The 15187-nt window shown below is 41.0% G+C and overlaps 1 protein-coding gene across 3 annotated transcripts in view; it reads left to right on the top strand.

Annotated features, from left to right (window-relative positions):
- Nucleotides 1-15187, top strand: part of LOC141780512 (xylosyltransferase 1-like) — a 39797-nt gene that overhangs the window by 10382 nt on the left and 14228 nt on the right. For all 3 annotated transcript variants that reach the window (XM_074655777.1, XM_074655779.1, XM_074655778.1), the window contains exons 2-7: nt 1968-2514; nt 5442-5614; nt 5726-5928; nt 11303-11383; nt 11971-12187; nt 13292-13468. In XM_074655777.1, the coding sequence (XP_074511878.1) occupies nt 1968-2514; nt 5442-5614; nt 5726-5928; nt 11303-11383; nt 11971-12187; nt 13292-13468 (1398 nt within the window). The remainder of the gene's footprint in view (nt 1-1967; nt 2515-5441; nt 5615-5725; nt 5929-11302; nt 11384-11970; nt 12188-13291; nt 13469-15187) is intronic.

The raw sequence follows: 15187 nt of genomic DNA, 5'->3' as shown, positions 1-15187 counted from the left end.
ACGTATGTTCCGGGAAACGTACTGAACATCGTTCCTCTAGCGCCACTCTTAGGACAAACGTTAAATTTTTAACTCCTCTTATTGGTACGGCTCTAAGAATAGATAAATCGTCAGTATGTTGATTCAGTCCTGAGTGTGTGTGTGTGCGTGTGTGTATGTGTGTGTGTGAGAGCCTTTAGTCTCTCTCTGTACACTGGAGGCTTATTCCTGGTTTCCTCTGTACTTTTACACTCACAGTGAACGCAGAAGAGCTGGAAGTATTCACTGTGACTACACACACACACACACACACACACACATACACACACATTCCTCAGTTTACTGACATTACAGATGAGATAATGAAAGGTTGCCTGAGGAGCAGGTGGCAAGAGCTGATATTACTGCCTTCCCCCAGGCACTCTGACTGTGTTAGTGTGTGTGGTGTGTGTGTTGTGTGTCAGTCAGAAACACACTCTTTATCCCTGGAAAAGACAGATATAGGGCGATCTGTGGGATTAAAATACCCATCGAGGTCATGTGGCTTTGCTAGTGAAACACACACACATTTATACAGTATATATATATCACCACCTGACTCTGGAAGGTCAGGGCCACAGCTGCCCGTGTCTCAGGGGTCAAAGGTCACTTGAGCTTAGGAAGTCATTCCCTTTTTCCCTCTTGGGTCTCTTCAGCTTTATTTTTCCTAGAAAGAGTGAAAGTGAATTTGATGACTGACTGCATGAGGAAATCGGGGACTAAAGTAAATATGAATCTGCACAATTCTGGATAAAATGAGAATCATACATTTTTTTTTTTTAAATAAAATAATGTCTTTTGTAATCTCATTGTGTCATAGGGAGTTTGCTGATGCAGTGAACAAGGGTCATTATTGCCATCATCAATATTTGCGTGGTGATGGTCTTGATTTCCTGCCTTCAGTGAAAAAAGGACATAAACTTCTAATGCTAACTTTTTTTTTTTTTTTTACATTTCACATGTGAGTGAACTTAAGCTGTCAATCCATTAAAATATTTAATCGCGATTAATCGCATGATTATCCATAGTTAATCACAATTAATCGCACATTTTTCAGCTGTACAAAATGTACGTTAAAGGGAGGTTTGTCAAGTATTTAACAATACTCGTATCAACAGGGGAGTGGGCAAATATACTTGATTTTTGCAAATGTATGTATATATTTATTAGTGGAAATCAATTAACAACACAAAACAATGACAGATATTGTCCAGAAACCCTTGAAGGTACTACATTTAGCATAAAAAATATGTTCAAGCCCAACAGGCAACAACAGCTGTCAGTGTGTCAGTGTGCTGACTTGACTATGACTTGTCCCAAACTGCATGTGATTATCATAAAGTGGGTATGTCTGTAAAGAGGAGACTCGTGGGTACCCATAAAACCCATGTTCACTCCCATAACTTGAGGTCAGAGGTCAAGGAACCCTTTGAAAATGGCCATGCCAGTTTTTCCGCGTCAAAATTTAGTGCAAGTTTGGAGCGTTATTTAGCCACCTTGGCGACAAGCTAGTATGACATGGCTGTGACATGTTTTCTATTTCATATGATACCAGTATCTTCACTCTAGCTTTAGAACTGAGCCCCCTACAACATAAAGATTGAAAGTTGTGTTAAAGACATTAGTGGTGTTAAAATGAATTTGCGTTAATACGTTACTATCGTGGTAACTGACAACCCTACTAAAAATGTTTATCATTCTAGATCTTGAAATAATCATAGTTTTTAAAATAGTATCTTTTTAGTTTTGTCGCTTTATGTAATCACTGATGTAACCACATCAGCATTTTTTAATTCCTTGAGGAAAGGAAGGTGCGTAGACCAGGAAACATCAGTATACCCCTATGTTTGATGGTTTATCTTCTCTGTTTGAGGAGATTAAGAAGTACTTTCAGGATTACAAGATGGAATTGTTCTGGTTTTGTATTAATGTTGTCTTCTCCCTCACAGGATTACCATTCCCACCGGCCCAAAGAGAAACTTCGCCTGGACAGCAACAACAACGAGAACTCGGTCCCTAAAGACTTTGACACCATCGACAGCAACAGCAACCTGGGAGCTCGATCTCAACGCCAGCGAGTGCAGGTCGCAAACGCCAAACGCAAGCTGGACAAGGCCCAAGCACAGAGCATGCTGGGAAAATCTGCTAACGAGGTCCTCAAGCACCCTCCCGTCCAACCCAGAGGGGTGGGACACAATCACAACCGCACCCACGTCCGTAAACCCCACCCTGAGGTGCCAACGGTCCCAGCACCGGTCCAGGGGTCCAATCAGGATCCACCGCTGTACCAGGCGAAGAAGTCGGACACGCCATTGCCGCCCGGTTTGGGGCCGAGGAAGGAGCAGCCGCAGTGTGAGATCAGCGGGAAGGAAGCCATTTCTGCTCTGTCCAGAGCCAAGAGCCGCGAGTGTCGGCAGCAGATAGTGGAGGTCTACTGCAAACACAAAGACAGAGCGCTGATGCCCGAGAAAGTGCCTCGCTACTGCCCCATAGAAGGTGAGATCAGAAGACTAAACCATACAGAGAATACTAATAAGTTCATGATGAATAAAGATGAATTAGTGATGCACTTGTTGGATATTGTGAGATACTAAAATATATGCGTAGAATGTGTCTCCAAGAACAGGTAGAGACTCTGACTTGCAATTAATATGTATCTTTATGTAACTCCAAGCAACAACAATATCCCACATGTCCAATATGCATTTAATAATAGTGTACTCGCAGACAATTTGCAGACAAAAAAAGTCCTGAAAAACACATTAAGATTAAACTTAATTCAAGTTAAATATTAGCAACCAAACTCTAACTTGTATGTCATGTGTTTGCAGATGTTTAGGGACTGTTTGAATATTATAAGTGGGTCAAAAAGGGGTCGGTGATGTATATTTTTCTGTTGGCTGAAGGGAGGGGAGTCTGACTTTTTTGGGTAGAGGTGAGGAGAGCCTTTTTTCATTTTAAGAACATTTTAGTAATGTGTGGAAAGGGTCTTGCTTTGTTAAAAAAGTTAAATAAAAATTTGATTTCCCTTCTCCACTCAAATAATTTCCGCACAGTCCCTTACAGAAAATGTCTTTCAGCTAGAGCTGAAACGATTAGTCAATTAATTGATTAGTCAATTAATTAGTTGCTAAACATTCTGTAGTTGCAAAAGTGAGGATTTGCTGTATATGTTTTATTTAATTGTCCCTCGTTTGGTTTGCAAACCCAGTAGTTTGGGGAGCCAGGATTCAAAAAATGAAGCTGGTTGTTGTTCCTCCTTGCCTTCCTCCATAATCTTTATGTTCTCCCTGAGGCTGCGGTTTTTGCTGTCCTCGGCTCGTTGTGAGAGAACATTCACTTCTTTTTCTAGAGAGCCACAATCTTGTTGGACAGAGAAGTCGTAAAGTCTTTGGCGTCTGAAATATGCGATTCAGCCTCCGCTATGCGCTTGGTGTTGCTTTCAGTGCCGTTGTTAAACCCTTCCAGAGTCAGATGAAGTTCAGCAAACATCTTGATTTTCTGTGTGACATCCTGTGCGAGGAGAGTAGCCAGGCCTTCTTCCTTGCAGGTGCCAGCGCCATGTTGGCTAACGTTAGCTGTGGCCTCCATGCTAGTGGACTGGAGTCTCATCAGCTCTGAGCGAGTTCTGGCCAGGGAATCACGTTGAACTTGAGTCGAATCGGTGGCAGACATGTTCATACGTAGATAGCCACCAATAAAAAGTTCAGCCAGAAGCAAAAACTCAAAAATGTTAATTTGTGTCAGGTGGTGACGGGAGGTCGGCAAAAAAGGACCTCTCACGATGACCTCATAACGTCATGTTTGTTTTATTTGATAGTTAACTAAATGTCTATTTTTGCAGACCAAATGATTAACTGATGGAAAAAAAGCATCCGCTTAATCAACTCTTTAAGGTGCTCAATACAAATTCACGTAGCTTCAGCTGTCTTAACGACGGTACACATTTGTTGTGGAAGATATCGTTTTGAAAACATTTCTGGAAAGATGTCTGCTGGTTCAGACAAAGTCGAGTCACACTGAAAAGATGGTGGCCATTTCTTTTTCTATTGGACTGAATCTGAACAAGGACTGGTGTAGCATATATCCCTGTTCTAGTAGCCTATACTTACATTATGGATGTAATCCAGAATATGAGCACCCAGAGTTATTGAACATAGTTTAAATGTATTAACCTATGATTTAAGGACAGACTTCATCCCTTCATGTTAAACATAGCCGGTGATTGAGCCAGTCAACAAATGAAAGGGTGACTGAAAGACGAGAAAGCGAAGGAATTGGACGAACAGGCGACTGCTTTGAAGTGGCTTTTTTTGCCCTACCAAATTTGTGTGTGTTATTTGAGAATCATTTTTAACCCGGCACGTGCCAGAGACACGGAGAGTCATCCAGTTCTATTTTCAGGGACTTAAAGCATGGATGGACACAGCGAGGATGAAACTCAGCCAGCCTAATTACACCCCAATTAAACAAGCAGTTTGTAGTCTTATTTTTGGATTGGCTGACTAATGATTTACTTGTAGTTTTGCTCCCAGAACCAGCCCGAGCCATTTGAGGTTTAATTTATATGATTATATGTTGCTTTGATGATACACTAGTCGTTATATGCACAGACTGGAGGAGCAGGGAAAGATGATTTGAGTTGACATTTGAGTTTGACTGACGTGCCGAAGAGAACAAGGCGGTTGTTGAAACAAAGTTTCGTGTTTCTGCACTCATGCGGGCGTAAAGTGTACATCGCTATCTGTGCACGACATCCCTCCGCCTGCCTCCCTCAGTCTGTACAGCAGTGCTCGACCGAGCCGCCTGATTACAGTTATTTCTCCTCAAACTCCCACTCCCAGCATGCCCCACAGCCCGGGAAGGTCACTAATTAGGCCAAGCAGGCCTCAACCCGCGCCATCTTTAGAGTGAGCGTGATGATGGAGGAGCGCCAGGCTGTCAGAGGGTTTTGTATATACAAGAAGCAGATTTAGCTCGGCTAGCCACAGACAGCGGAGTACTTCTAGGAAAGGCGGAAGTGAAGATGGAGGACCGGAGTGGAAAGCGGGGTTGACCGTGACAGTGACGTTGTCTTGCAACCGAGAAACAAAAATCCAGCAACTCATATCTGTCTGAATAATTTTCTTTTTACACTAATTGATAAATCGTTTCAGCCCTGGACTGCAGACCTTGTTGCCAATGTCAGAATTCAGGAAAGTGCAGAAATAAATTTACCTTGCATGGCAGCTGGATTCTCATGATGTCACAAGATCTAGCGAGAATCGCTGGATTGCATATGACACGGAAATCCATCTGAGTGTTGACATGAACTGCATTTCCAGCAGGACATGAAGGCACCAGTAAATGCAGCATTAAATTCAAATAATGTTTAAGGAAGGTTGCATGTTTCATGAGCTGACGTCTTGGTCCTCTCTGTCCAGGTAAGGCTAATGTGAATGTACAGTGGGATGAGGAGCCCTCAAATGCTGCCCAGCTTGTACCGGCACGGATCGCCTTTGTCCTGGTCGTCCACGGCCGAGCCTCGCGTCAGTTCCAGCGTCTCTTCAAAGCCATCTACCACACCTCGAACTACTACTACATACATGTAGACCAGGTGAGACCACTGACTGCCATTCTATGTCAATAACATTCAAACAATCTTTTTAGGCAGAAACAAAAACACACCATAACTTTCCTTCTTGTTGTCATTCTCCACATTTCTCAGAGGTCCAACTACCTCTACAGGGAGGTCCTGTCTCTGGTCGGCCAGTATCCCAACGTCCGGTTGACTCCCTGGAGGATGTCCACCATCTGGGGCGGGGCCAGCCTGTTGACGATGTACCTACGCAGCATGGAGGACCTTCTCAAAATGTCTGACTGGTCCTGGGACTTCTTCATCAACCTCAGCGCCGCGGACTACCCCATCAGGTGAGTGACCGGGTCAGCCAAGTGAAGCAGAAAGCAGAGGGGTCACCTCTTAATGATTAGTCAGTTAACTTTTTTATTGCATGTTTGAAATTGTACTTTAAGTAAACCTAAATGGAAATTCAAGGAAATGTATAAAGAGAACGGACTTTGTGAAGTTAGTGGAAGTATACATGTGTGACTACATCTGGTTTTCAAAATAAGGTGTTAACAAAGGGACTTTTATATATAAAATACATATATGGAAATAAGATTGATTGGATTTGTGAGAGAAATGTCTTTATTCTTTGAGTTTTGGGTTGCTGGAAAAAATCATCTCTGACTAAATACATGCTGATAATCACACTCATTATTTTTACGGTATTAATTTAGATATTTTTCCAAAGTAAAAGTCCCTAGAAGTGTATGAGTCAACTTTTTCCCATGGTGTAGTGTTAAAAAAGTGAACAAAAATCGCAATAAATCATATATCAAATCACAATACTTGTAACATCGCAATACTTAAAAATCACAATACATATCGAATCGTCACTCCAGTATCGTGGTAGTATCGAATCGGGAGATAGGTGTATCGTCCCAGCCCTAGTTGTTACCGTATTTCAAGCTAACAAGGCCCAAAATGGCTCTTATCGGGTTTTCTATTTGTGCTTTAACCACAATGGTCTCTGAAACAGACTGTTGATCCATAAAGGTTTGGTTGAAAATCCCGCCACTGTTCCCTGTTTTGTATCCCTGTAGAAGACTGTAGGAGATTTATCGATCATGTCAAGTTCCATCCAAACACACAGCACATTGATTTGTTAAAGCCTTGTTTGCTTTGTTTAAGGTCTTATGGATCAGGTTACGTGGCCAATAGACCTCAAGTGCATCGACTCTGAATGGATTGGGAGTCTGTAGCTTTGAGGCAGAGCCCTTTTAATGGCCGTTTTGCTGCTTGGGGATTTAAAGGGATCCGTATTGTTGAGGAAAGAGCTTGGCTGTGATCAGTGGAGATATTGACTGGCGATTTTCTTCCTGCAACAGTGAAGGAAAGAGGTAACATAAAGAGGTTTTGTGGTCATTCTTGTGTTTGGCTCATTGGTGTGCAGCAAGCACTATGAGGTCCAGATGGTTGTGTCTTTACCTGATAGTCGAGTCGGGCCAGTTGCGGCTGAGATGAGCTGGCTTTGACCCCTGTGGAGTTCCTAGATTTCGGCATGATATTGTGCAAAGAATCAGCACCAGTAAGCAGCGCTTGGATTAAGTTTGGGCCAATGAAACTGGTACAGTACCATTGGCCCATTTATAGCCTACTTGTGCCAGTTCTGATGCATCATTCATGACTAGTCTGATGAGGGTCAGGCAACCAGTCCTGCTGGAATATCATATAGCCTAGCCACCTTGGCTAACTGGTATTTTAATGGGAAAATCTTTTGTAGAACCATAAACCATAAAAAGGCTGCAAGGATTATTTTAATTATTAGTTTAATCTGCAGATTATTTTCTCGATTAACCTATTTCAGACAATTTCTCAGAATGCAAGTTGACATATTCAGATGTCTTGTTTTGTGCAAAACTCAAAAATATTCAGTTTTAAAAAACCGGCTTAAACGAAGACATTATTTATCAAAATAGTTGCCAATAAATGTTTCTGTCAATTGACCCTTTTCCTTCAATGTAAGCCCAATCCAAATACTAAGGTTTATCTTTCAAGTGCTAGATATTAAACTTCCTCTTTGAAAATAGTCTGCATTGTAAATTCTTCATCTCACTATTCTTGTGACACACACACACACACACACTCACTCTGATCCATTCTCCGTCCTCCCATCAAAGTGACCGTTTGAACACCCTTCAGCTAAAATCCATAGAACATCCACAGCATTAGCACAACACCGTCGATAGCTGTGACATCACCGAGGCACATGGAGTGAGTCAATGGAACCGTGCGTGCGTGTGCGTGCGTGTGCGTGTGGGTGCGTCAAGAGAAGGTCACACAAACGTTTAAAATATCTAACAGAATATCAGCTCCAGAGGATCAGACATCTGACAGAAAAACAACCAACCTGATTGATTTTGACAGTCGGTATACATTATTGGCTTTTGTTCCTTATTGATTAGATATTAGATGGACGATATTCATACTTTTACTTAAAAGCAATTGCAGTGAATTGCACTCAGTGTGATATCATACATGTGGGTCAGTCCACACATGCGATCAATCCTGTAGACAGAGACACCTTTAGGAAATTTAAAGGAATGGTTCCAACATTTAGAGTTAGATGAAGATTGATACCACAGCCAGTTAGCTTAGCACAAAGAGGGACAGATGGTGAAGCTCTGGGTAGTCACTAAAATGATTAACTTCTCCTTCATATATTAACTGTAGACTGATATTTACGGAAGAAAGAAAAAGATATCTGTCAGCTATGATTGGTTGCTCCTCGTCACTTGACATGCGGTGCGCGCTGCAGCGTTCAAAAGTTTAACAATTTTTTATCTCAGGGCGCTCAGCTGTTGTGGTCCGAACAATCTGCGCTTTGGAATGCTTGCGCGCCACAACGACATTGCTCTCGCGTTTAAGCGCACCTGCCGCATTTCTACACTGAAAACAATGGATTTATCTTGTTGTAATGTAACTAAGTACAGTTACCCAAGTAATGTACTTAAGTACACATAAGAGGTACTTGTACTTTACTTGAGTATTTCTATATCTACTTTATACTTCTCCTCAGAGCTAAATATTGTACTTTTTACTCTACTGAAAACCAGGTATGTTGTTGATGTCTATGTTGATGTTGAATGTTTGTGATAAACTGAAGGATGAAGTGTTCCTTCAATCCTCCTCCTTCTGAAGCTAAATAAACTCTTTAAAAAGCCTCTTGGATCAGCTGGAAAATGCATCATCACAAAGCTGAAAACAGGCTGTTTTTCTGACTTTTTAGAGATACGTGGTTCTCACAAGACAAACATATGATGATCTTATAGACCATGATGCATTGCTGTAGATTAAGCTAGCCAACAGGATATAGAGTGCTTCGGGGATGGCGTATTATTGTAGGCCAACCAGGAAGTTAGCATCGCCCTGGTTCCCTCGACAAAAAGCCAATGGAATTGTTCCATTGGGTTTTGGATCATTGCAGAAAATAAGCTCTGTGGCAAACAAACGTTTATGATACTTACACGTTTTGTTCAGCCAGATAATCTCCACAAATGAACACCACTTTTATGATTTTTGAAATGTGAATGCGATCGCCAGAAGTAAAAAGCTAACGTTAGGCCATAAACAAACTACACCACGGTGACATGAGCGCAAGTATACACAACGAGGCTGTAAAGGTGGACGAGTCGGCATGATGACGTTTAGTAGTCTCATTTAGCCACTTGTTAGCAATCGCCTTTTTTAAGACACATAAACGCTTAAAAATTCACCAGTGGGGTATTTACTGACGTATTTTATATCGTAGAACAAAACGTTAAAATCTCTTCAGCTTGTGTTAACAACAGACCTTATTTCAGGCTTCTAGCCAAAAACACATTGACTTCCAGACGAGGGAACCGGAAGTGCTAAAATGTTTACTCATTTTCGGGTTTTAGGACTCATTCCTGTAGCACTTTATAGGCTAAAGGAGTTAAAAATGCAACATACAAATGAGCACAATACAGCAATAATATGAATCCAGAAACATCAGATATACAGTAATAGTAAAACAGTGACAGGGAACATTTTACTGGCACATCAATACTGTATTTTGCCGATAATACTTTTCAAGTCAGGTTTTGAATGCAGGGCTTTTACTTGTAGTGTAGTATTTTCACAGAGTGGTATTAGTACTGCAGTAAAAGATCTAAATACTTCTTCCACCTCTGCACCCAGTCATAAATAATAATAGCACATAACTACTCATTAGACTTAAGTATCCAAAGTCTAAATGCAGCTATGACAACTTAAAAGATCATTTGCTAAAAAAAAAAAAAAATCCTAGATGTGATATATGGCCATATGTTGTAGCAGCCTTACTTAGATTTAAATGTGTGTGAGATGCTGATGAAAACAAACATGCCCACAAACGCACTGTGGTTTGTCGTAACGACTGTAATCAAATGTAATCAAAGCGATCTGTCTGTCTGGCGTCCCGTCTACTCATTGCGACGACACCAGGCTCGAGCCGTGTGCTAACAGCTCACACTGCATGTAGGGAGTGTCTGTTTTGAATGTGCTGCCTGCCTCCGCTTCAGGCCACACACTGCAGCTTAGCTGTTTGCTTTCAGCTGGAAGCGGAAGCCAAATAAACGGGTACAGCTGTCCCAAACACAGTCACATGGAGTCTCTCTAATTCCCCTAAAAGGAAGAATGTTTTGCATTGTTTAAAAGAAAGAGATGATTCGTTCAAATATTTAATCGCATCCTGCTTAGACGTGTATCCATGAAAGGGAAGAATCCCCTCTTAAAAACACAGCTACTAAGGATGTGTATTGCGTGAGTACATTTTATGGTTTGGTGTTTTTCGTCCCTCCTGTGGTCCGACACACATAAACACATGTTATGATATTATGTAAGAGGAGTTTAGAAGCACAAAATGTTTCAGCAGTTTAAATTCTGAAAGGTAAATATGGACAAAATATAAGTTCAAATCTGAGTCACTTTTCAAACATTACATTTTTCCCTTCAAAATGTAACGTTATGGCATACTGGAGTGAGCTTTCCCCCGATGAAGTCGCGTAACGTTACAGCAATTTAGAGCCCTAACAAAGTCTTGCATCACTTTTAAGTGCATAGTCGCCAAATATATCTAAATATTTCCTTAGAGTGTGGGTCGATCACCCTGTTGTTGATCAGTTCATTTTTATCGCTCCGCTGCTTTGCTAGTGCTGTGTGACTGCACTGCGTTTGCCCATCAGGCCTGGATCCTTCTGTTTTTAGCAAAGGCATGTGATCCCCTCAAAAAATTAAACATTTTCAATCCATCTTTTCTGCGGTTGGTGAGTTTACTGCACAACAACTTCTTGTCATCTCTGCTTTGCAGCCTGGCTCTGCTAGACATGCCGTGCTTTCTAACCCCCTAGCTGCTCGCGCATCTCTGTGATGACGTTACACAGAAACCCGTCTACCCGTTATACACTAAAATCCACCCAGGTGAACCTCATGGTGGCGCTAGCGGAAATGTCAGGGATCACCACAGGATTCACCGTCTTGGAAATATGACTGTTTGTACAAAATGTCATGCCAATCCATCCAGTAGCTGTTGAGACATTTCAGTCTGGAGCCACTCAGCTAGCGTGGCTATAAAACGTTAATTCTGCCTTATAGATGAATAAAGTGTAAGCAGAGTTGACACAGTGAGATGCTGGAGGTGTGTTTCTGAGTGGATGATTGACAGCTGTTGTCTCTCTTCAGGACCAATGAACAGCTGGTGGCTTTCCTGTCCAAATACCGCAACATGAACTTCATCAAGTCTCACGGCAGAGACAACGCACGGTGAGAGCGAGAGAGTGTTTGTTTTTCTCTGATGGTGGTGATCTTATTTTTTTGTAGGGAGGTAATTGTCTTAATGTAATGAAAACAACAACAGAGTGTAAAAAAATTAATTCTTCCTCTTCTTCCTCTTCTTCTTCTTTGTCCTGTTTTTCGTCATCCTCTTCATCCTCTTCTTCTTCTTCCTCTTCTGACTCCTCTTCTTCTTCCTCTTTTTCTTTTTCTTCTTCTCCTCTTCTTCCTATTCCTCCTCTTCTTCTTCCTCTTCGTCCTCCTCTTAGTCTTCTTTTTCTTCTTCGTCCTCTTCTTTTTATTCTTCGTCATTGTCTTCTTCTTCCTCCTGACTCTTCCTCTTCTACTTTTTCCTCTTCTTTTTCTTCTTCTTCTTCTTCTTCTTCCACTTTGTCCTCCTCTTCTTCTTCTTCCTCTTCCTCTTCTGCCTATTCTTCCTCTTTTTCTTCTTCGTCTACAAGATACAGTACATGTGTCTCTCTAAAGTATGATAGTAAATGTGTCTCAGGTGGAGGTATTTATACAGTTTGTCAGTTTGAGTAATCAGCTTAACACTGGATGCCTGGGTGTCTTCTCAGTTTCATCCGTAAACAGGGTCTGGACCGTCTCTTCTACGAGTGTGACACCCACATGTGGCGTCTCGGGGACCGCAAGATCCCAGAGGGCATTGCGGTAGACGGAGGCTCCGATTGGTTCCTGCTCAACCGGCCCTTTGTGGACTATGTGGTGAACTCCCGAGACGAGCTGGTCAGCAGCATGAAGCGCTTCTACACCTACACACTGCTGCCTGCTGAGGTAACACACACACACACACACACACACACAGAGTAACCCTTCAGATTCTAAATACAAAAGCAGAGTGTCTGATGGTGTGCCAAAGCGGCAGCATTTGACCCCCTGAACGGGCTGCACACCCTGTTATTGGCTGTTTCAGTCTATACATTGTTTTTTAGGAAATTCTTGCAAATTATACCTTTTAAAGATTAAAGGACCAGATGAGATTTGAGACGCTCTCATTTATATATAACCATTTATGTATATGCATCTCTGATTGCATCAGTCTTGGTTTTCCCGAGCTACATGTGAATTAGGGTCAGATCTACTCCTGTCCAGACGGAGGTGGTAATGCCGCTCAAGCTGTTTCGTAACTGACAAAAATGCTATAAGAAGAATAACTTATGCACTTCAACAGTTTAGTTACAACAATCAACTGTTAGTCCCACAGAGAATCAGAAAAAGACTGAAAGCGGTCCTTGACTTCATACTTTTGGAAATAATCATTTATCAAGTAAAAGTAACAAACATTTACCTAATCCAGTTTATAAAATGGGATGTATTGCAGCTCGTATCATTGTAAATTTAATATCTTTGGGTTTTGGTGCAGCAGTTTAAAGACGTTACCTTGGGCTCTAGATAATTGTGATTGTCATTTTCCACAATGTTTTCAATTTCAAAGGTTAAACTGTTTTATTTTATTTAACCAGGAAAACCTCATTAAGATTAAAAATGTTTTTCTCAAGAGTGTTCTTGCCAAGGCAGCAAAACATTGAGTCACAGACAAACAAAATATGCCACAAATCAGAATTAGACAGAAATGTGAATTTAAAATATATTAAAATACAATCATTTAAAAGATTTCATACTAAATAGCACTTTAAAACAACCCAGGAACGGTCTGAAACCATAAATCTAACTAAAACAATAACATAATGAGACTAACTCTTGAAGATCAGTCAATCAAAGAAATGATTACTAGATTAATCCCTTTTGAAAATAATCGTTATTTGCAGCTGTGATATTTGTTTCATTTTCAGATTAGATATTTGATTGAGATTAGTAGATACATGTGAATAAACTTGTCTGTCTCTGTCTCTCTGTACTCTGTGCCTTCCCTTCCAGTCATTTTTTCACACCGTGCTGGAGAACAGCGCCCACTGTGAAACCATGGTGGACAACAACCTGAGGCTCACCAACTGGAACCGCAAACTGGGATGTAAATGCCAGTACAAGCATATTGTGGACTGGTGTGGCTGCTCACCCAACGACTTCAAGCCCTCGGATCTGCCGCGCTTCCAGGTGCCAGCCCTTTCTTTCTACATAGTGTTTTCCTTTCATAATGGATGAATTAATTGATTTCCAATAATAAATATATACATACATATGCATAATGCAGCATATTTGCCCACTCCCATGTTGATAAGAGTATTAAATATCTGACAAATCTCCCTTTAAGGTACATTCTGAACAGATAAAAACGTGAGTAAATGTACTTACTTTAGACAGAAAGAAACATGGCTCTGGTCAACTGGTTGTCGACAATGTCGTGTAAGATTATTTCTTTAAAAGTATAAGAAACCCTGTGTTTTAATTCTTGACTTTTCTACCACAACCGACGATATTAAATACGACAGATGTGGTTTTAACTTCTCAGTAATCACGAAGCTTTCCCAGGGTGAGCATTCTTTGGATTTTTTTTATATCAAATGTGATAATGTTGCAGCCCTTTAATGAGCGGTAGAGCTCAGAGATAACAGTCATCATGTTCAGTCGCTCTGTTCTGCCCACCCGGCCCTCTCAGGGCCTCGGTGGCCGCCGACCAGAATAGCTTCGTATTCACAAATTAGCAGTGCAGCTTTTACTTACAACAGGCGGTCCTTGGCTCCCTGTAACGACAGACTTGAAGACAGCGTCTTGTGGTGGAGCTACTGATGGTTTCTATAAGAAGAGCTGATCCTGGAAACAGCTGTACACTTGAGGCCGTTGGTATTTTTAGAGCTTTGTAGCTAGTTGTTGCTGAGGTTTCTAAGGTTGTCATTATCATAATGCCGGGGTTCGTCAGCTAGAAAGGCGCTCAGAGTCCTGAATGTAAGGGTCAGGAACACACATGTACAGTATGTACAGTAGTGCGCGCACACACACACACACACACACACATACACACAGACTTTATTTCCATTATTTTACCGGTTGAGATTCTTTGAGATTAAAAATGTCTTATAAACTGGAGACCTGTTTTTGAAAGATGAAGGTTTTTGTGCAGTGTGTTGGATGTTGCTGATCTTTTTCTCAATCAGGATCCAGTTAGGATCACATAAACCAAAGAGTGAGGGAAATCCATGCGTGAAATTATTAGACAATTGAGAGAAAATTCATCTGCAACAAGTTTGATAAATGGATTTATTGTAATTTACCAAGCAAATGTCCCAATTCCAGCTCCTTTAATGTGAGAAGTTGTTGCTTTTCCCTGTTTTATGTTTTTGTAAACTGAATATTTCTGGAGTTATATGAAGTAATATGAAGAAGTCACATTGGGCTCTGGGAAATTATCAAATTAGGGCTGTCAATCGATTAAAATAATGAATTGCCATTAATTGTATGATTGTCCATAGTTAATTGCGATTAATCGTGCATTTTTTATCTGTTCAAAATGTACCTTAAAAGGTGATTTGTCAAGTATTTAATACTCTTATCAACATAGGAGTGGGCAAATATGTTGCTTTATGCAAATGTATGTATATATTTATTATTGGAAATCAATTAATAACACAACATATTGTCCAGAAACCCTCACAGGTACTGCATTTAGCATAAGCCCAACAACAGCTGACAGTGTGTCAGTGTGCTGACTTGACTATGACTTGCCCCAAACTGCATGTGATTATCATAAAGTGGGCATGTCTGTAAAGGGGAGACTCGTGGGTACCCATAGAACCCATTTTCATTCACATATCTTGAGGTCAGAGGTCAAGGGACCCATTTGAAAATGGCCATGACAGTTTTTCCTCGCAAACATTT

The sequence above is a fragment of the Sebastes fasciatus genome, chromosome 13 (assembly GCF_043250625.1).
Source record: "Sebastes fasciatus isolate fSebFas1 chromosome 13, fSebFas1.pri, whole genome shotgun sequence".
Lineage (NCBI taxonomy): Eukaryota > Metazoa > Chordata > Actinopteri > Perciformes > Sebastidae > Sebastes > Sebastes fasciatus.
The sequence above is the reverse complement of the archived record's forward strand: the minus strand, read 5'-3'. Positions and strand labels throughout refer to the sequence as shown.